This window comes from Mobula birostris, chromosome 15, assembly GCF_030028105.1.
Source record: "Mobula birostris isolate sMobBir1 chromosome 15, sMobBir1.hap1, whole genome shotgun sequence".
In the NCBI taxonomy this organism is placed as follows: Eukaryota; Metazoa; Chordata; class Chondrichthyes; order Myliobatiformes; family Myliobatidae; genus Mobula; species Mobula birostris.
This window is the reverse complement of record NC_092384.1, coordinates 51,880,093-51,901,302: the sequence shown is the minus strand read 5'-3', so window position 1 is coordinate 51,901,302 and position 21,210 is coordinate 51,880,093. Positions and strand designations below refer to the sequence as shown.

The window sequence follows — 21,210 nt, the reverse complement described above, 5'->3', positions numbered from 1 at the left end:
AAGTAATGAAAAATGAAAACCATTAATCTTACACTGTTCCGATGCCATACAAATTCTCACACATTAAAGCTATGCAAAAACGGCCAAACATGGAAATCTATTCCTGATGGGTATGCTTCCAGTAGATTTTTACAGAAAGAAACATTAACTTTTGTTTTAAATGGTTACATTGATTAGATTTACATTGATTTTGCAATTTCAAAACTTTTTTTCTTCAAATTAGCTGTACGGCACAGAAACAGTAACAGCCCCTTCGTCCTAACTTGTTCACATCGACCATAGTTGCCTACCTGAGTTAGTTCTGTTTGTCTACATTTGATCTATAACCTCTATCTGTGTATCTTTCTCAAATCCCTAGGGTCTCAAACATTGTAACTACATCCACCTCTGCAACTTCCTTGGCTGTTCATTTCACATGGGGCGCCCTGGTAGCATAGCTGTTAGCACGATGTGATTACAACTCGGGGTGTTGGGGTTCAACTCCGGCTTCCTCTGTAGGCAAGTTTATACATTCCTTCCTGTGTGCATGTTGGTCTTCTGCTTCCTCCTACAGTCCGAAGACCTACGAGTTAGTAGGTTAATTGGTCATTGTAAATTATCCCATGATTAGGCTAGGGTTAAATCGGTTGGTTGCTTGGCACCACGACTCAAGCTGGAAGGGCCTATTTTGCGCTGTATCTCTAAATAAATAAGATACCCACCAGCCATTATATGGAAAAAGTTGGTCCTCGTGCCCCTTTTAAATCTTTTCCCTCTTGCCTTAAATCTATGCCATCTATTCTTAGACATTCCCACCTTGGGAGAAAGGCTGACTATTCATCTTATCTATGCACCTCATGATTTTTATACAATTCTGTTGGGTGACTTCAGCCTCCTGTGGTCCAGGGATAAAAGTCTAAGCATATCCCTTCTCTCCTTATAACTCAAGTTCTTCAGTTCCAGTAACATCCTTGTGAATCTTTTCTGCACTCTTTCCAGATTAATGACATCCTTTAGCCCAAAAGTCAGTTGTTCACAGGTTATAACAATTGAGAAGGTTTCTTTCATCCTTTTGTTTTCACACTCTTGCTGACAGGAATTGTATTTGCAGTGTTAATTGTTAATGCATCAAGGTCAACTTCAATCTCACCATTCTTGGATGGGCAAGGATCGCAAGCAGATTACTAGTACTAAATCAAATCAAGGGTACACCTGAGAAGCTATAGTAATATTCAACAGTTACTATTCAGGAATCAACTATGTTCATTATCTGTCATAAAGAATGTCAATGTAATTAATAAAGAATAAGTGTAAAGAAACTATTTCTCCCAATTCCACTTCCTAGACAAATGATCTTTTGAAACTATATGCACAAAAATTAACAAGTGATAATATTCAGTATGCACTTTTTGGTGCAAAAATATATTGGTTCTAGAAAATTGCTTTCATAAAGAATAGGCCAAAAATGTTTACTAGCCTATTTGTGTACTTTCCAGAATAAATAACAATTTATAAATATGTTCTGGACTATTACCATTCATCAGCAAACGGAAACAGTCTAAAGACAGCAGTGTTGTTGTTTATTGTTAGTTTGAGTTCACTGCATCAATGCTGATACCAGGCTGGTAAAGTAAGTACAGAATAAAATCTGAAATGAAGTGTGAAGAGGTAAAAATTCCTGTTACTGCCTTTTGCACTTTCAGGACAACTCAAGTATAATGTGATTGAAATCCCAAGTATTTCCAGTAGCCTTTAACTTGTATATTGATTTCTTTAGTGGGCTGTGTAGTTACCAAGACAAGAATAAATTTGGATTGAATTAATTTTCCTACTCCAAAATGATCCATGAAAATATGAAGCATGTGGATATAATATAAACACAATACCAGCAATTTTATATTAATATAAGCAAAACATTTGAGGGGAAGTTCATTTGTTTTAAAATATAGTATTACAAATGTTACTCCATGATTAAATTGATTTCAGTACTTAAACACTGTTTTGAAATGGAGAATGTAGTTTATTTTTAAAATAAAATCACATCAACTTTTAATACCATGACAAAGTATCAACTATCAGAACAATTCAGGTCATGACCAAGAAGCAACTTTCATGCACAGGATTAAGAAACATAGGCTATAAAAAATAACTTGCAAATTAGTGTATATGATTAAAAACATTGCAAGTAAAATGAATATTAAACTGACACTTCTAAAAACAGGATTGTTTATAACCACTGAAAGCATAACCATATTATTTACACTAGCACTGTTTGATCAACCCTGTCAAGATTTTGATTGTCAATAATTGATCAGTCCAGACAATTATGAAATATTTTGCTCCTGTGCAAGTTTCCTACTGCAATGATGATATTCATACCTAATATCAATACCTTAAAAACTAAATCTATCTATGAACCTCTATTTCAGTTAAAATATCATGATGTACAACAGTAGATGTTGTCTCCCAACTGTGCTATTTTTGTTGATGAATTTTGAGAATTCATTGCTCAGTTTCAAAATATCCAGAAGAAAGTGGATACAAGGACGTCTTAAAAGTGAAAGTTAATTGTCCAAACCAAAAGCAGAAAATGCTGGAAAAGCTCAGGAGCACCTACTATCACTACCATGTAGACTCAGGCCTAGGGGGCCGGCGTCGGGCACGATGACGGACTCTCCACGTCTCCCTCTGCCTCATCAGTGTGTTCAGTTCATCTACATTAGACGCGCCGCTGTCTTCTAGGAGCGTGTTGACCATAGTCTTGGGAGGGTGCCCAGGGTTCATCCTCCCGTGCTTGGGCTCCCATATGATGACTAGGCTGGCAGGTAGCTCGGGGTGGCGTAGACAGTGCCCTGCTAGTAGCAGTCTTCTCGCCTCGATTTTAGTGGAGAGCATCGGTAGGTTGTTACAGAGCTCAACGTTGGTCATGTGCTGTTGCCAACTCACATTAAGAGCCATCCGGAGCATTCGTGTGCAGCAACCATCTAGAGGAACATCTGTGCATTCAGAAATAGTTATTATTTTAGATCATTTCATCTCATTTGCTGTCCATTATCTTAAAACACCCTAGTCCAAGTCTCAAATAATACAGAATTCAGCACAAACTTCATTTTAAAATGTGCTTAAGAAGAATGGTTCACATAATTCTGTTTTGTAAGAATTACTCAGATCCATTGAGCTCTAGATCATGTTAAAAGCATGTTTTAATGTTTTGTAGAATTATATAAAATCACAGTTATGGAAATCATAATTATGAACTTAATTTGTACTATTGCTATATTTTCTGGCCTTAATTTCATTATGATTCTGGATTTTGTGAAACTGAAAGAACCATTCTGCATGGTTCTCGATATTAATTTTCATTTCAGGTCAAAAGTAAAATCACAGTTTTACAACTTTATCTTCACTTTCCAGACTTGGAAGAAATATATTGGGTGGCATGGTTAGCACAACACTTTACAGGTGACCTGGGTTCAATTCCCGCTGCTGCCTGTGAGGAGTTTCTAGTTCTCCCAGTGACCGTGTGGGTTTCCCTCAGGTGTCCCTGGTTTTCTCCCACAGTTCAAAGACATACCGGTTTGTAGGTTAATTGTTCATTGTAAATTGATCCGTGATTGAATCAGGGGATTCCTGGGCCTTCCGTGCTGAATCTCAATAAAAAAACAATGAAAAAAACATTCAGAATTGGTCAACACACACAAAATGCTGAAGGAACTCGGCAGGCTAGGCAGCGTCTATGGAAAAGAGTAAACAGGCGGTGTTTCAGGCCAAAATCCTTTATCAGGAGTGGAAGAAAAAGAGATGAGACAGATTTTATCGTGTTCGTGATTCAGATCTGATGTTAAATTCTTAGAAATATGAAATATTATTCAGGCAGGTGGGGCTCATCAGCTTTGGACGGCAGCCTGCCCAAGAGAAGGAAAACTCTGATTTTAAACCTCCACTGTCTTGTGATCATACCCACCCATGGAAACTCCGAGGAAGAAATCTGGAGCCGGGGTCCCTAAGGCAGCTTGATGTTGTTTACAACTTCACTCTGGGAACCTCTGCGACGACACCGGTACCAAGCTGTATCGGCGCTTGCCCTTCCCTTGGACTACATCAGTACGAGAGGAACCCGCTGCGTGGGCAACAGCCGGTTCTTCAAATCTTCCCGTCCAGGCTTGCGTCCTGGAGAGGACATAGTCCACCAGAGGGACAAACCCCATGATCCCCTGGGATCGACGGCTCTCTACAGCATGAACTGTTAGATCTGTATCTAATTTCTGTATATTTCTCTTTATCTGCTTTGTTTCTCTTTCTCATGATGTTTTACCTGCCTTTTTCTTGGTGTCTCATTTGCCCTTCCATTCTCATAACCACCCCATCATGTTGTAACCTCCTTGCCTTCTGCTCTTCAGATTCCTGCCGTCTCTGAAAATATTTAGCCTTATGATCTCTAAGCTGACATATTCCCCTTTCATCTGCAGATTAGAATGTTTAAATCTTTTTGCAGTCTATTCATGCTCCAGTCTTTGTAAAAGTATGAGCAAGGACCATCCAGTTATGGACCAAGGTCTCTGGGAGCTTCAATGAGATTCCTTCAAGTTACATATGTTTCACAGATTACTGTACATGCATTCATTTGATTTTCATTATGTTGTTATAAGAAAGAAAAGAAAAAAGAAGCATTGTACTTTAGGACATTGTCGGTTGTGGTTAAGCTGATGTTGCTTCACAATAAAAACATTTGAAACATGTTTCACAGATAAAAAACATGCCAGTAGCCACCATTATTTAGCAAAATGATATGGAAGTGCTCTCATTGTCACAATCTATTACTGATTTTCCATCAGGTGATGTCAGACTGTAAATTGATTATCACAAGCAAAAATCAGCAAAAATATAGTGACCCTTCCTTTACTTCTTCAAAGAAAGCAAACATAAAAAAACAAACCTAGGTTAAGGTATTTCATAAAACACCATGATCCAAGTGAAACAATAATCAACGATAAAAATTCTAAAAGTGCGAGGGAAACTATCACAGCCTTAAAACCAAAGTGGAAAAGACTCTTCAGCCCAGGAAAACAAATGTTTTTGAACTGAGGGAATGCTAGTTGGTGACTTCAGAACTGACATTACAGAAATCATAATGGAAGATCACCAAAATTGATGCAGGCCATGGTGGTTTTCTCGATATTGGTGAAAAAACAGTGCTACAAACAGAACTAGAGAAACAATGAAACAGTGGAGAGCCAAGAAAGGGCTTCAAGGTAGGGAATGGTGGTAGGTACAACCAAATTTTGCAGTGACTGTAGCATATTCAGCAAAACAATGAGACTGGTGGTTTTCCATCACCGACATTCAATAGTCCGATGGTAAGGATGTCCTCCCACAAGAAAAGCTTAAGGAAAAGTGCATGGTCATGTACTTTGGTAGTAGAAATAAATGTGCAGACTATTTTCTAAACAGGGAGAAAATCCAGGAATCTGAAATGCAAAGGGACTTGGGAGTCCTTGTGCAGAACACCTTAAAGGTTAATTTGCAGGTTGAGTTGGTGGTGAGGACAGCAAATGCCATGTTAGCATTCATTTCAAGAGGTCCAGAATACAAGATCAGGGATGTGATGCTGAGACTTTATAAGGCACTGGTGAGGCCTCGCCTTGAGTACTGTGTACAGTTTCAGGACTCTCATTATAGAAAAGATGTGCTGGCATTGGAAAGGGTCCAGAGGAGGTTCACAAGGATGATTCCAGGAATGAAAGGGTTATCATACGAGGAACGTTTGATGGCTCTGGGTCTGTACTCTCTAGAATTTAGGAGGATGAGGGGGGGATCTCATTGAATCTTTTCAAATGTTGAAAGGACTAGACAGAGTAGATGTAGTAAGGATGTTTCCCATGGTGGGAGAGTCTTGTGCAAGAGGGCACAGCCTCAGGATAGAGGGGTGTCCATTCAAAACAGAGATGTGGAGAAATTTCTTTGACCAGAGGGTGGTGAATTTGTGGAATTCGTTGCCACATGCAGCTGTGGAGGCCAGGTCGTTGGGTGTATTTAAGGCAGAGATTGATAGGTTCTTGATTGGATATGGCATCAAAGGTTACAGGGAGAAGGCCGGAAATGGCATTGAGGAGAAAAAAAGGATCAGCCATGATTGAATGGCGGAACAGACTCGATGGGCCAAATGACCTAAATCTGCTCCTATGTCTTATGGACTTCCAACTTTTCCTGGATTATATAGAGATAGCTACCTAAGGTATCAATGAGAAAATGCAACTGGGATCATTATGAGCAGGAAAATCTACATGATAATGGGATTTAGGATTAGAAAATTGACACATGGCGGGAATCAAATATTCCAAGACTCTAAATGAAATAGCTAAAAGCTGTCTAAGAAATTTTAACTCTTTAATTCCTCATAAATTTCCCTCTAATGAAATAAATGTTCTCCCTGCACTACGTCCAACAATGTATAACTGCTTGACCAGATGCTATGATGTGTTGAATGGAATCAGCAAACAGCTAACAGGAACTGTTTTAAAACAACTTCTTTGCACATTCAATTGTTTTATGACTAGTTCTACTTTTAATTGTAATATCTGACCCAATGGGGTTCACATTAGATTCACTGTGCAAATGATATACAAATACCACAACCTTGTGAAAATTATCAGGGGATTTAAACACGAGGTGCCATTCTCAAACTCAAAAGCAGCACCAATCAAACCATAAACAACAGGAATTCTGCAGATGCTGGAAATTCAAGCAACACACATCAAAGTTGCTGGTGAATGCAGCAGGCCAGGCGGCATCTCTAGGAAGAGGTACAGTCAACGTTTCAGGCCGAGACCCTTCGTCAGAGTCCCTGTGTCCTGACAAAGGGTCTCACCCTGAAAGGTCGACTGTACCTCTTCCTAGCGATGCTGCCTGGCCTGCTATGTTCACCAGCAACTTTGATGTGTGTTGCACCAATCAAACCATAGCTTGTGGTGATTGTATTCCCTTCTGCAGGTTGCACAAACAGTGGAGGCATTTAGTAACAATCTTTCGAGAATCACTAGATTCTGGAATGGTTCCGGAAGACTGGAAAATTGCAAATGTCACTTCACTCTTCAAGAAGGGAGAGAGACAGAAGAAATGAAACTATAGGCCAGTTAGCCTGACCTCAGCGGTTGGGAAGATGTTGGACCTGATTATTAAGGATGAGGTCTCAGGATACTTGGAGGCACTTGATAAAATAAGCCATAGTCAGCATAGTTTCCTCAAAGGATAATCTTACCTGACAAATTCTTTGAAGTGTCACGTGATCTGCAACAATGAATTATCAATTGAGGCAGGTTTCATAAAGACAAACAAACATTTATTAAACTCTGCTCAACAAATAGCGAAAAGTATTCAAAGGACTAACATAACCGGAAGTTAATTGCTATACTGCAATTCTGGAACAGTTCCTAAAAAAGTAAATGCGAAAACAGTTCTTAAAGTGGTAAATTCGAACCCAGTCTTAAAGTGGTAAATTCGAAAGTCCAAGTGATTTACACAGTCAATAAGGAGAGACTTCTCTGGAAACGGATTTCTTCGAAGACGTGACATTACTGCTGATTCTCCAAAGGATTTACGACGAAGGAAATAAAACGGCTTAAAGGAACTGACCTTTTCCTGACAAGTGCACTGGACAACTTCAAAGTGAACACTGCACAACTTCCCTGCTCTTGCAGGAGTTATCTCAGACACTGGTCACTATATTATGAACGAATCCTCAATAAGTTCGATCCTTTATAAAGCCGCCGAACGACTCCAACTTTATTACGATCCTTCAGGTTCCTGTCCTTTAATAAAGTCTTCACTCTCCAATACTACTGAAAAGAGAAAACTATAGATGCAACACACAAACCTGCAGCAATTGGCGAAACTGCCAGCACCAATCTTTGCACCTTAAAATAGAGAGGAGAACTCCATTTTAAAACAAAACTGTATCATGACAAATACACAGCATAACGGAGTAACTAATGAAGCAAACATCAACTCAATTGAAACTAACTGCATCACCAGGGTTTCCCTTTTATATACCCGTTGAGAACAGGTCATCATGTGACCTCACGCTGGTGGGAAAATTACATCATGTGACCTCCACAAGACCATTACCTCATGCTCATAAGACAGTCACGCGATACCCTCGGGGTATGTAACAGAAGAAGTAACAAGCAGAATAGATAAAGGAGAATGGGTTGATGTTTTGTATTTGGATTTTCAGAAGGCCTTTGACAAGTGACACACATGAGGCTTCTGCTTAACAAGTTAAGAGCCCATGGTATTACAGGAAGTATTCTAGCATCGATAAAGCAATGGCTGATTGGCTAGAGACAAAGAGTAAGAATAAAGAGAGCCTTTTCTGACTGGCTGCTGGTGGCTAATGGTGTTCCACAGGGGTTTGTATGGGGACCGATTCTTTTTATGTTATATGTCAATGATTTGGATGATGGAATTGATAGCTTTGTTGCAGAGTTTGCAGGCAACATGAAAATAGGTGGAGGAACAGGTAATTTTGAGGAAGTAAAGAAACTACAGAAGTACTTAGATAGATTAGGAGAATGGGCAAAGAAGTGGCAGATGGATACAATGTTGAGAAGTGAATGGTCATGCACTTTGGTAGAAGAAATGAAAGGGTTGACTATTTTCTAAATGGAGAGAAAATACAAAAAAAAAATGAGATGCAAAAGGACTTGGGAGTCCTTGTGCAGGATTTCCTAGAGGTTAATTTACAGGTTGAGTTCGTGGTGAGAAAGGCAAATGTAATGTTAGCATTCATTTCAAGGTACTAGAATAGAAATGCAAGGATGTAACCTTGAAACTTTATAAAGCACAGGTGAGGCCTCACTTGGAGTATTGTGAGCAGGTTTGGGCCCCTTATCTTAGGAAAGAATGTGCTGAAACTGGAGAGGGTTCAAAGGAAGTTCATGAAAATGATTCCAGGATTGAATGGCTTGTCATATGAAGAGTGTTTGATGGCTCTGGGCCTGTATTCACTAGAATTCAGAAGAATGAGGGGTGATCTCATTGAAACCTATTGAATGGTAAAAGGCCTTGATGGAGTGGATGTGGAGAGGATGTTTCCTGTGGTGGAAGAGTCTAAGACCAGGGGACACGGCCTCAGAATAGAGGGGTGACCTTTTAGAATAAAGATGAGAAGTAATTTCTTTAGCCAGAGAGTGGTTCTGTGGAATTCTTTGCCACAGGCAGCTGTGGAGGCCAAGTCTTTATGTATATTTAAGGCAGAGCTTGATAGATTCTTGATTGGTCAGGGCATGAAGGACATGGGGAGAAGACAGGAGATTGGGGCTGAGAGGAAAACTGGATCAGACTCGATGGGCCAAATGGCCTAATTCTGCTCCTATATCTTGGAGCCTTATGGTATCATAGACTATAAACAACAGCAAGTAACATTAACCTTGGTGTTAATTTAGTAGTAAACTCTGGCCCAATACATCTTGTTTTATGCACTTTTGGTAGTTTATGAAGTATGGGTCCAAATGACAATGCTTTCATCATGGATCATGTTTTCAAATTGACTGATATCAACAACAGTTAATTGACCTGTCCATGTGGTTCTTTGCTGTGAGTGACTGACCATATACTGCACACCAGTATAGTTTGTCACCATTATGGACATAGGCTAATCCAATGAACTAATGCAGCTTAAAGTACTGCCATGAGTACTGCTAACGACCCCTTTAGTATCTCCCAATCCTACATTGTGCATTAATTGTTACAATAAGAGTTTACAAATAAAGCTTTGTTTCATCTTCTAGTCATTAAATTTCACATTTTAACATTTCTTAAAACATTTTAGTGCTGCAATAGTTTTGCTGAGATTTCCCCAGCATCCAACCCTAAATGCAGACTGATGCCTCTCTCCTCCGTACTTTTAATCAAAATTAAAGTGTTGAAATGAAACCCTTTAATCAACTGAATCTTTATCATATTACCCACAAAAAGTATTGGTATTATTAACACAGTAAGGCATCCCAGCACAGTTCTCACAGTGATTCTTAAGTAAGATTTGACATCGTGCAGCGTGAGATGACGTTGCAGAATAGAAGCAAAAGCTTGAAAGCAGCATCGTGATGAGGAAAGAGGAGAGTTCATTCTGAAATTCCACAGCAGTAGTCAAAGGCAACTGGTATCATGGCTTTCGACAGTGGACCCATAAAAACTGGTGGTGCATGGAAACGTACAACTTAAGTACAAAGGCAGAGGACACTTGCAGGCTGGAGAAAGGGAAGGGCAAAATGATTTGAAAATAAGGACAGGGATTTTAGAAATCAAAATATGGCCTGAGTGGAAGCTATTTCAGGTCCTCTAACAAGGGGGATACATGGACCAAATGACGTAATCTTTATTTTTTATTTTTTTATATATATTTTATTTTTATTTGGATAAGGTATTCGCAAGTATTACACAAACTTTTTTACATATAAAACCTTTTCCATTTTTTATATATGTATAAATCTATATATATTTATACATTCACAAGTACACATTCATGTTTGCTCCGACCCACAGACATACTTACCCAATCCCTGTGTACTTATTTACTTCATTTTATTATTTTTTCACAAATCTTTTCCTTTACTTGTATTAATTCCATGCTTTCCGGAAATAAAACAGTGAACATTCAAACCAAGGGAGCTTACGTTAACACTATTACTATGTTGATGAGGAAAGCAGTATGAACCTTTAGGAGAGCTATCTAAAGTCTGCTCGCATTGGGGTTATAAATTCAATCCATTTATTCCAAATTTGATAAAAAATTTTCTTTCTGAATTCTCAGAGAATAAGTCATCTTTTCCATTTTAAATATTTCCAAAATAACTTCATGCCAATCTTCTAATGTAGGTGATGTAGGATTTAGCCACTTTCTGGTAATTGATTTCTTACTTGCCGCTAAAAGGGCCTGCAGCAGCTTTATATCTTTCTTCTGTTCCAAAAACAATACTGTCATAGTTTGGTCCATGAAGTCCACATTCTGGTTCACGGTCCAGTCAAACCTTGTTCCGGGTTTTCATGTTTTCTCCCTTGTTCTGTTGGGTGCCTTAATTGAGGCACCTGATTCTCATTTTGGTCTGGCACATAAATACTTCTGCAAACCAGGGATTGTTTGCTGGACTGTTCCCTTTCCTTCCCCTTCCTTCTGAAGCCTTGTCTGCAACCTTGCCTGTGTCCTCGCCTGTAACACCGTCACAGCAAGACAAGGGCCTTGCTGTGTCAAGATAAGGAACAGTCTGTCATTGTTTGGAATTGTCACTTTGTGTCCTCGCCTTCGCTAGGTAGGTCCGGCTGTTTGCCACTACCTTGAGTTGATTATCGTCTACCTCCACAGATAAAGTCTGGAAAAAAGTAAAGTAACCAAGGGAGAATATTCATTTTTATGGTATTTATCCTTGAATTTAGACTTAAAAAGGGGTTAGGATTCCATCTATATATATCTGCTTTTATCTCTGAAATTAATGGCCCATAATTTACCTGTGACAACGTTAAAAGCTCTTCTGGCAGGGTTATTCCTAAATATTTTAATGAATTAGCTTCCCATTTAAGATCATATGTATCCCGCAGTTTTTTGGATGCGGTATAATTTAGAGACATAACCTGTGTTTTCTTTACATTAATTTTATAACCTGATATTTTCCTGAACACATCCAACAGTGTAACAATCCTATGAATGAATTTTCTGGTTCACTCAAATAGACTAAAGGCTGAGTTATACTTGTGTATCAAATGTACGCCATAGGTACTGCGTACCCTACGCCATACCGTATGTCGTAGGGTGATGTGCACCTTCCCAAAAATGTAATTCACACATCACAGCAACGCAGACTGCAACAACTGTGATTGGTTCGCTTGGTAGCATTGCGTTTACTCCTACGCATTTCTGGTTGCTTTTCTCCACCATGTATGTACACTGATGCGAAATAAATGGTTGAAGACAATGAACCGAATCATCAAATCTACCTGCCGACATCCGAAAATATTTGAAATGCACTTCCTCGTCCATGTCTCTCAAGAAGAAACTCAACACAGTGGCATATAAACTCCACCACCAACTAGCATTTTGGTGATGAATTGCAGAGCGATGCAGACACAACTACGCATGCTCGCTATGACGTAGGGCTATGCAAAAGTATAAATTAGGCCCATAGCATAGGCTACGGTGTAGCCCGTACGCACAAGTATAAATCAACCTTGAGACATCATCTGTGAATAGCACCACCTTCTGTTCAATCCCTGCCACCTTGATACCTTATACAATTTCGCTCTGTTTTATTACTTGGGCAAGAGATTCAATGTATAGTGCAAAGAGGAGAGGGGAAATTAGGCATCCCTGTCTAAAATAAGAGTCAGAGAGGTCCCCATTTATCTTAATTTGAGCTGTAGGGCTGTCATATAAAGTCTGGATTACCTTAATAAACTTTTCTTGAAAGCTGAATCTTCCTAACACTTTATATAGGAATACGCATCTAACTGAATCAAAAGCTTTCTTGGCATCTAATCGCACTACCATTGTCTCTGTCCCATTCTTAGTAACCTGTTCTAGTATATGTAAAGTTCTCCTTATGTTGTCCTGAATTTGTCTTTGCTGGATGAATCCAGTCTGGTTTAAGTGGATGAGGCCAGGTAGAAGCTTTTCCAGTCTACGAGCTAATATAGATGCAAATAATTTATAATCCAAATTAAGGACATTGACTGGCTGGTAATTACTGCATTCTAGTTTATCTTTACCCTCTTTAGGAATAACTGAGATAATTGCCTCTCTCCAGGAAGGTGGAATCTCTCCACTCTGTAAGATCCAATTAAAGGTGTTAAGTAATAATGGAGATAACTGTGACTTCAGCGATTTGTACCACTCTGCGGTAAACCCAGCAGAACCTGGAGACTTTCCGGCCTTTAATCTAGAGATGGCCACATTCAGTTCTTTGGCAGTTGCTGGTTCTAATAGGCATTCATTTTGTAAATCTGTAAGCTTGGGTAGTTCTAAAGAATTCAGGAAGGTGTCTATATATGGCTTATTGGAGGCCCGGGGTTGAGAGTACAGCTCTCGATAATATGTTTCAAAACTCTCTTGAATTTTCCCTATTGTACTCTCAACAAGCTTTGTTTTTGGATTCTTTATTTTATGAATTGTATTGTCTGCTTGTTGTTTAAGTAACTTGTATGCTAATAATCTATCTGATTTACCTCCTACTTCATAATTCTTTTGTCTCAGGTAAAGAAAATTTCTTTGCGTTTCCCATGTGTAAATATCATCTATTTCACTTTGCAATTTCTTGATTTCCTGTTTTAAATTAGAATTAATTTTGTTGCTATCTACAACGAAGTTGTTTTAATTTTCCTTGAAGATCTGCTAATTTTTGTGCTTTAAATTTTTTCATATGAGTAGTAATGGAAATAATTTTCCCTCTCAGTACAGCTTTCAATGTATCCCATAAGATCACTGGTGATGTTTCTCCTGTGTCATTAAGGTCTAGGTATTCTTTGATTTCTCCCCTTAATCTCTCCATTACTTTCGAGTTATTGAGTATATGTGAATTTAACCTCCATAGCGTTTTCCTCATTTTCCTTTCCAGAATTAGAGACATAGAGACTGGACTATGGTCCGACAAGTCAATTATTGCAATATTACACTCTGTTATCCTGAACCTATCTATGTTAAATATATTTTTAAAAAAAGTCTATCCTTGAATAAGCTGAATGAGGGGAAAAGTAATGTGTATAGTCTTTACTAGTGGGGTGTAATTCCCTCCACACATCCATTATTCCCAACTCCTCCATCAATGATTTCACTTTCCTAGTCAGAGGTTTGTTCTGAATAACTGATCCTGAAGAATCTAATGCAGGGTTCCACCTAATATTAAAATCCCCTCCGCAGATCACTACCCCTTGAGAGCTGGCCATTAGGTCAAAAATGTGTCTATAGAATGATGGTTCACTACCTGGTGGAGCATAAACATCTAGCAATGTTATTTCAGTACCTTCTATTCTTCCTGTAAGCTTTACAAATCATCCATCCTTGTCTTTAGTCTCTGAAATATGTTCATAGTTAAGAGCACTTGATATTAAAGTAGCCACTTCTCTTTTGCAGCTCAGTTTATATGATGAATAAGATACATGCTTAAAGCCCATTCTTTTTAATTTTGCATGTTTGGATTGGCTCATGTGCGTTTCCTGAAGGAAAACTATTTGTGCCCTCTCTTTTTTTTCAATTTATACATAAGCTTATTTTTCTTAATTGGATTCAGAACCCCATTAACATTATAGAAAATTATTTTTACAGGTTCAATTTGCATTCTTCAAATGACGTAATCTATGGTAAGTAGCACGTGTTTGAGGATCTCAGTGGCTGAGCTGGGTTAATTATGCAAACAGTTGCCAGGAAACCTCTGTAAAGTTTGCATTAACGGAAGGATACATAAAAGGCGACACCTCAAATTTATTTATTGTTCCAAATGTTTAGTTTAAGTTCTGTCCAAATTCACCCTGCTTCACAGTATAAACACAAATTACAATCTTCTATAGATAAGTGAAGAAAAATAAACACCGGTAAGTTTCTGGTTTGTAATCCATTCACCAGGATAAATACAACAGCTGGTGATTAAAGAACTCAGAAAATAGGAGTAGGATTGTGGTCAGCCTCAGACTGTGAAAAATTTGCCACTTTTGGTTGCTTTCAGTTTTGTCTTTATACAGTATCCCACTGTCACCAACTTACTGGTGGGTCAATGATTTTTTTTGATTCTTTGGGCAACAATTCATCTTCTGAAAATTGTGCTGCATCACCACCTATTCTCGAAAAAGCTGAAAATTAGAAACTGGTATGAAATGCAGGTGAATTTTTACAAACTATTGTTTAAAAATGTTCATTTACATAGCACTTGCTTCCTGATCTTTTTGAAAGGCCAAATACAACAGAACAAAATAAAAGTGACCTTCAACACGAGGTAAGTCTGCAGATGCTGGTGATCCAAAACAACACGCACAAAATGCTGTTGGAACTCAGCAGGCCAGGCAGCGTCTATGGAAATGAATAAAGAAGAGTCTCGGCCTGACACGTCGACTGTTTATTCATTTCCACAGGTGCTGCCTGACCTGCTGAGTTCCTCCAGCATTTTGTGTGTGTGTGTGTGTGTGTGTGTGTGTGTGTGTGTGTTGAAAAGCAATCTTGCATATTTTCATTCTTTCACACAAGAAATGTCCTCAAGTATTGATTTCTTCACAGTCATTTGAAGAACATATGAAACCTTGCTGGGTGGTGAATGTATAGCAGCCTCTCCATTAGTTCATTCTTCCCTGGCAAGGAAAACGGCAGCAGTGCCAGTTTTCACAGCATGTAAAAAGCAAACTGCCTGATGAACTCAGTGGGTTGTGAAGGGTGCAGCTTGACCCATTCACTCCCTTCAGAGGTTTGTCTTTTGGTCCAGTTTCCAGCTCCTGCACTCCCTTATGTTTGTAACAGCATGGATCACTCAATAATAATTAGAAGCAGGAAACTAATTTATTGCTCCCACCCCTCCCCATCCTCAACCCCGTTCACCCCAGAAAGGCACCAAGACTGGTTGTAATATTTGAATTGTTGTCTTTAAAACTAGCTTTCTGAATCTACTGGACAAACTTTCTGCTTCCTCAGAAGATATGTTGGCCCTAAAAAGTTACTATAAAGATCAACCCTCCCTCCACAGCTGAAACAAAGCCAGAACGGAAATCAATGGTCTAAACGCTGACTTGCTAACAGCATTAATGTTAAACTTCAATTTTGTACTGCTTTATCCAATCCCTGCTCGCTGTTTATGAGCATGGCAAGTTTTCCCTAGCTATGCTGAATTCCCCATGTTCTCATCAATAAATGCAATTTTACTTGTCTCTACCAGCTGGTGGCGTAGTGGCATCAGTGCCGGACTTTGGGACGAAAGGTCCTGAGTTCGAATCCAGCCGCTCCCCTGCACGCTTTCCATCCGTGCTGGGTTACGAGCTGGTGGTCTCTTTGGCAATGGCAAAGGCAAACCACTGCTGTAACTTGCCTCGTACGCTGCCCCCCACGACGTCAGAGAGGCATGGAGGAAAATCGTCCACTTACTGGAGAAACTCCGGATGCGACATACCTTTCCTTTCCTACTGACTTTATTTCCATCTTTATCCCTTCTTCCCTCCTTCCATTCCAGGTATGGTACTTTGCAATGTCCTTAGTCCGTCTGTCTTCTTCTGTCTCCTTACTCTCTTGATCCCATAGCAAACTTGATTTGCCTTTGAATACTGTCGTCTTTGGTTCAGTGCCTATTTATACTGTAGCCGTCTGCCAAGCACAGACCGACAATGTTTGACATGAAAAAAAAGATAAAATTGGAAATTTATTTACAAGTTTAACTGATGTACCTTTTTTATCTTGCAATAAACTGTAAAGTGTTTCCAAATCATTCAGTGGCACTTTTATTTAGTGCTTAAGGTTGTGAAATAATGCTTTAGCTAGGAAAGGACACTACCAGAAAACTGCAAGGTTTTGTATTGTTTTGCTATGCCAGCCCTCAGCATGTGTGGCTTAAAGCATCTGGGAAGGGTCTCCTGAATTAACAGCTTCTATCCTACTGTTATCAAACTCCTGAACTGACCTCCCATACACTAAACGTTGAACTCTTCATCTCCCAGCTTACCGCGTTGTGGCCCATGCACTTCATTTATCTACCAGCTCTGCACTTTCTCTGTAACTGCAATACTATAGTCTGCATTCTATTTTAATTTTAATATGTCGATGTGATTACATATCTGTCTGGTGGGAGGGGGGTCACTTAAAACAAAAACTTTCACTGTATCTTGGTACATGTGTCAATATCGAACCAGTACAATCTTTAGCCCAAGTGCAATTCTGGTTGAAGATGGCACTGGTTATGTCCAGCGACTACTCATCGGTGGCAAAATACAAGACAAATAAAATTACTAAACATCTCATTAGTAACCATCGCTGCTGACAGTGGAGAGGTGTGCAGAGGTAAAGGCGAGGCATGGCGGAGGCAGGAGTGAGGAAAGCCCCGATGTCTGATCAATTTCAGTGCCAGGCCGAACTGGAAAGGTCAGGATTGGGCTGAATTGTGGTGACAGGGTCCAGGTCCCACAGCAGCGAAGAATGACCCGATGTTTGGACGATTTAAGCGCTGTGCCAGATTGAGATGGTCAGGGTATTGGGACCGGAGGCGAGGCGAGGGTCGGTTCTGCTCACTGCTCCACAACTTTTACTCAGCACTGCGCTGAACTGAGACTGTGGCCCGTTTCAGCGGAGATGATGCCTGGCCTTGTGTCCTTTGTAAAATTTCAGTCTGAGTGCTATTTGCTTACTTTCACTGTCTGCACGAGTTTGTTTTCCTCTCCGCACATTGGGTATTTGATGGTCTCTTTTTAAATGGGTTCTTCTGGGGTTTCTTTGTTTTGTGACTATCTTGTAAGGAGATGAATCTCAAGGTTGTATACATACCTTGATAATAAATTTACTTTGAACAAGCCCAGAACAAAGTGCAAAACTGTTGTCATTACTTTATGGACAATCAGATGGGAAAGGATCAAACTTCAATCAAAATATCAGTGGAGGTAATTTCTCATCAAGGCTCTTGTTGGTTTATGCAGTAAGCACTTAATTCCTTTAAGCAAGGGCTGTTGTGATCAGATTGCACAGAACATTAGCTTGTACAAACTATATGAAATTGTAAAGCCAAAGTGATCCGTGGATTAGTCTTAATTAGCTGGAAATTGGCCTCAGAGTGGAATTTCCCAGCTTTTTGCCCTCAAATAGCCTTACGATTTTAACAAAATTTTAAAAATTTCTCCCCAAGAAACATGTGGTTTTATATAATGGAGTGTTATAATTACATTAGGTAAACTAGGTCATTTCCTGGATTATAAATAATCCCTTATTCTCTTTTGTTCCTTTCTACAAGACAAAATTAAATTGCCAAAAAACATTAATGATTTAAAACACTGAAATTACAGTTAAATTGCTGAGAGGAAAATTGGATCAGTCACGATGAAATGGTGGAGCTAACTCAATGGGCCCAATGGCCTAATTCTACTCCTATACCTTATGGTCTTAATTAACATTATAAAACTATGAAATTCAATTCATATGTGAGGGTTGAATCTACTGACTATTCTCGGTAAATAGTAGATCCTACATTTTACCCTTTATGAAGAAACACTTGGCAGAAACTTTTTTCAAAATCGCATCATTGTTGTACTCCACAATTCAAGCTCTGTGCTCTGGTACACAATAGCATAATAATAATGAAACCTAAAATTTAATATCAAAAACTATTTTTGCATGTTTAATTCTGTGTGAAGATACACAATAGTCAAATCATGAGAGCACATTTATTGCATGTGGTATTATGACTGTCAATGAAAAATGACTCCAGAGACCAGACTTCAGCTGGTGATACCTTTATTCAATCTGATATCATGGACAGCCTGCAGCAGAGTTGGCTCTGCATTACAGAGCGATTTCTGCGTACTGATGAATGGGCAAATACTGACATGCAAGTGAAGTTGTTCCTCAAACTGTTACATAACCAGGAGGAAATAAGTACATCTGTATTTTTAATCATGGAACAGACAAGTGACTGGATAACATGAGTGCATGTTCCTCTTTACGGCTCTACCCAATTGCCCTCCAACTTCCACTTTGGGACTAATTGAGTGAGGTCTGTTGTATCTGAGGAAATACCACCCTGTAAAATATTTGCTTCTTACCACTGTTCCATTTCTTAAACCGACTCCGGGTGTGCAAGGTTTCCTCAGCAGGTAAATCCAGTTCTATTAAAGGGTCCGGCCATCAGAGGGATTCCTCCTTCTCATTCATCCAGATGAGACCAGTCTGAGTGGGTGCCATGTTCCCATTGATGTACTGTACATCTTCCCATTAATATTTCAAAAAGCGTCAGTTTAGTTGAATGGCTAACTTGATTTTGCAGGGTATACAGTGCTATAGGCAATGCCACGGGCCATTTTAATCCCATCTCCTGGTAGACCATTCATGCGATCTGCCCGGGGTGTATCTATGGAAAATAGCGCCTATGGCAAGCACTGAAATTGCGCCCGTCCAAACATCTGACACACATCTTTTAGATAACTTTACCATAATATCAGCTCAAAAACACAAGTCAAGTTTGTTAATCTTTTAATTAACAAATTATGGCACGACATGAAAATTATAACCGCACCTTCCTTGCTTTCACTGATGCAAATTGGTCTATGATGTGATCAAAGTCAGTTTTTTCAGCTTCTTCTCTTTCTACACTCAGCAGAGTCTGCCTTGACCCATGGAGGCTCTCAAATATGAAAGTATTAGTTTTAACCTGCTGAATGATCTCTCACAGCTGGCAATGGAAACTGCGATGGTTAGCATTATCTGAATAGCAATGTGAGGATTGGGGAAGACACTCATTTCCATACTGACCAATAAATTCAAGAAGCTCTTCAGGTTTTGATATTTTCACGTTGACCTGCCTTGACAGCAACATTCTGCAATCCAAAATTTCTTCATATAGCTGCCATCCATCAACATCAGAGCTGCACAATTCACCCAAATTGTCTCACTTCTGCTTTAGGTCATTACTGTCAGTGCCGTAACACAGTCCCTCGATATCAAGAAGGAACCCAAACTTGGCGTCAGTGTTGTGCAAACGAGCAAACCTTTCGTCCATTTCTCTGTGAAGATGATCGAGTGTTCCCTTCATGACTCTTTCCATTTCCTCCTTAGCTGTTAACCCAGCATCTCTCAAGTTCTCATCCGCCATTCGTTTCTTTCATCTCTGACATCTTTCAACTTCAATATTCCATTCTTGACATAGACAGACTCCTTCTTCGAATGACTCACTGACCAACACGTCTCTTTCATCATAAAAATGATCTTAGAGGAATTTCAAATCCAGGGCAGCATCATGAAAGTTCATGCTAGGATCCTGCAGCCTCTTTTGAATACAGTCAATGCAAATGAGTACTTTGTTCCAAAATCCTAGCAAAATCAGAAAATTGTAACTCAACGTGCGGTTGTACAGCTGCCTTGCATCACTTCTTGTTTCACTGGTCTCGTTTTCATTGTCTATCATGTCCTGGAGAACTTGAAGTATCTCCTCAAGGTACTTGTTGATGGGCTTCACTGCTTCTGTCCTTGCACTCCACCTGATTTCGGACTCCGACTTAACAACCACAGGCACAGGCATTTTTGAGTTTTTCCCAGCGCTGTGTTGGATGAGAGAAAAACACGTAGAGAGCTTCAATGGTTCCAAAAACTGTGACCACTATTGTATCCTGCTTGGCTGCATGTACACCCACCAAGTTGAGTGAGTGATTGTCGCAATTCACAAACACTGCCAGGTTGTTTTTCTCACTTATTCTTTGATGAACACCACTTCTGTGTCCAGCCATCACAGCAGCGTTGTCATAGCACTGTGACTGACAATCTTGTAGCTCCATTTCGTCCTTCTCTAGCTGTTTCAAGATGTCTTCAACCAAGCTCTCCGCATCCTTCTGCCTTATCTGGATAAAACCAAGGAAGGACTCTCTAACACGGACTGTTTTCCTCTCAAAATCAATTTCCACATACCTCACTCCTTCTGACATCTGCTCACGGTGTGCCTGATCATGAGTCGAGTCGAACATGAGACCATAGTACTTGGCTTTACAACTGCTTCTCAGTAAACTCTGGTGAACAGTGAATGCCATCATGTGGATGAATTCGTTCTGAACGCCCGGTGAAAGATAAGATGTGGATCCAGGATGACTTTCCAAATGAGTGAAGTGTTCTTTTATGACAGGGTCAAAGATGGCCAGTAGTTTCAATAAGCCAAGGAAACTTCCCACATTGGAGTCATCGTCTAGCTGAAGTGACTCCCTGAGTCCTCGCAAAGCCAGGTTTTGAGTCACAAGGAATTTTATGCAGTGAAGAATTCTCGTCAAGATATCACACCACTTCTGCTTTTCCTTCTCAATCTGTGACTGAAATACCACGTCAATAACTCCTCTGTTTCCAGCTAAATTGCTTTCCATTTCTTTCCACTGTGTGAAGCATTCTCGATGATTCTTGGCATTTTCATGAACACTAATCCTTTCAGGTGTTTTCCACTGGTTGAATCCACTTTCCTGCTTCAATCAGGATTGATGGTCTGACCAGGAATACAGAAGACAACAGATACAAAATGCAGACTTTTTAGAAGGGGAATA

At 39.5% G+C, this 21,210-nt stretch overlaps 1 protein-coding gene across 3 annotated transcripts; it reads right to left on the bottom strand.

The window, feature by feature from the left end:
• Positions 1–2,026: 2,026 nt before the first annotated feature.
• LOC140210642 (zinc finger MYM-type protein 1-like) lies at positions 2,027–21,210 on the bottom strand. 3 transcript variants are annotated; one of them, XM_072279782.1, is made up of 3 exons: positions 18,739–21,210; positions 16,110–16,300; positions 2,027–2,975 (listed from the first exon to the last, which is right to left on the bottom strand). In XM_072279782.1, the coding sequence occupies exon 1, from the start codon at positions 21,034–21,036 to the stop codon at positions 20,188–20,190; it is 849 nt and encodes a 282-aa protein (XP_072135883.1). In that variant the 5' UTR covers positions 21,037–21,210; the 3' UTR covers positions 2,027–2,975; positions 16,110–16,300; positions 18,739–20,187. The 3 variants fall into 3 exon arrangements, with proteins under 3 accessions (XP_072135883.1, XP_072135884.1, XP_072135882.1); XM_072279783.1 differs by lacking the exon at positions 2,027–2,975 and adding an exon at positions 7,269–7,892; XM_072279781.1 differs by lacking the exon at positions 2,027–2,975 and adding an exon at positions 10,410–11,345.

Excerpts from the sequence above, each read along its gene's own strand:
- LOC140210642 (XM_072279782.1), bottom strand. The coding sequence starts at position 21,036 with ATGGAAAGCAATTTAGCTGGAAACAGAGGAGTTATTGACGTGGTATTT.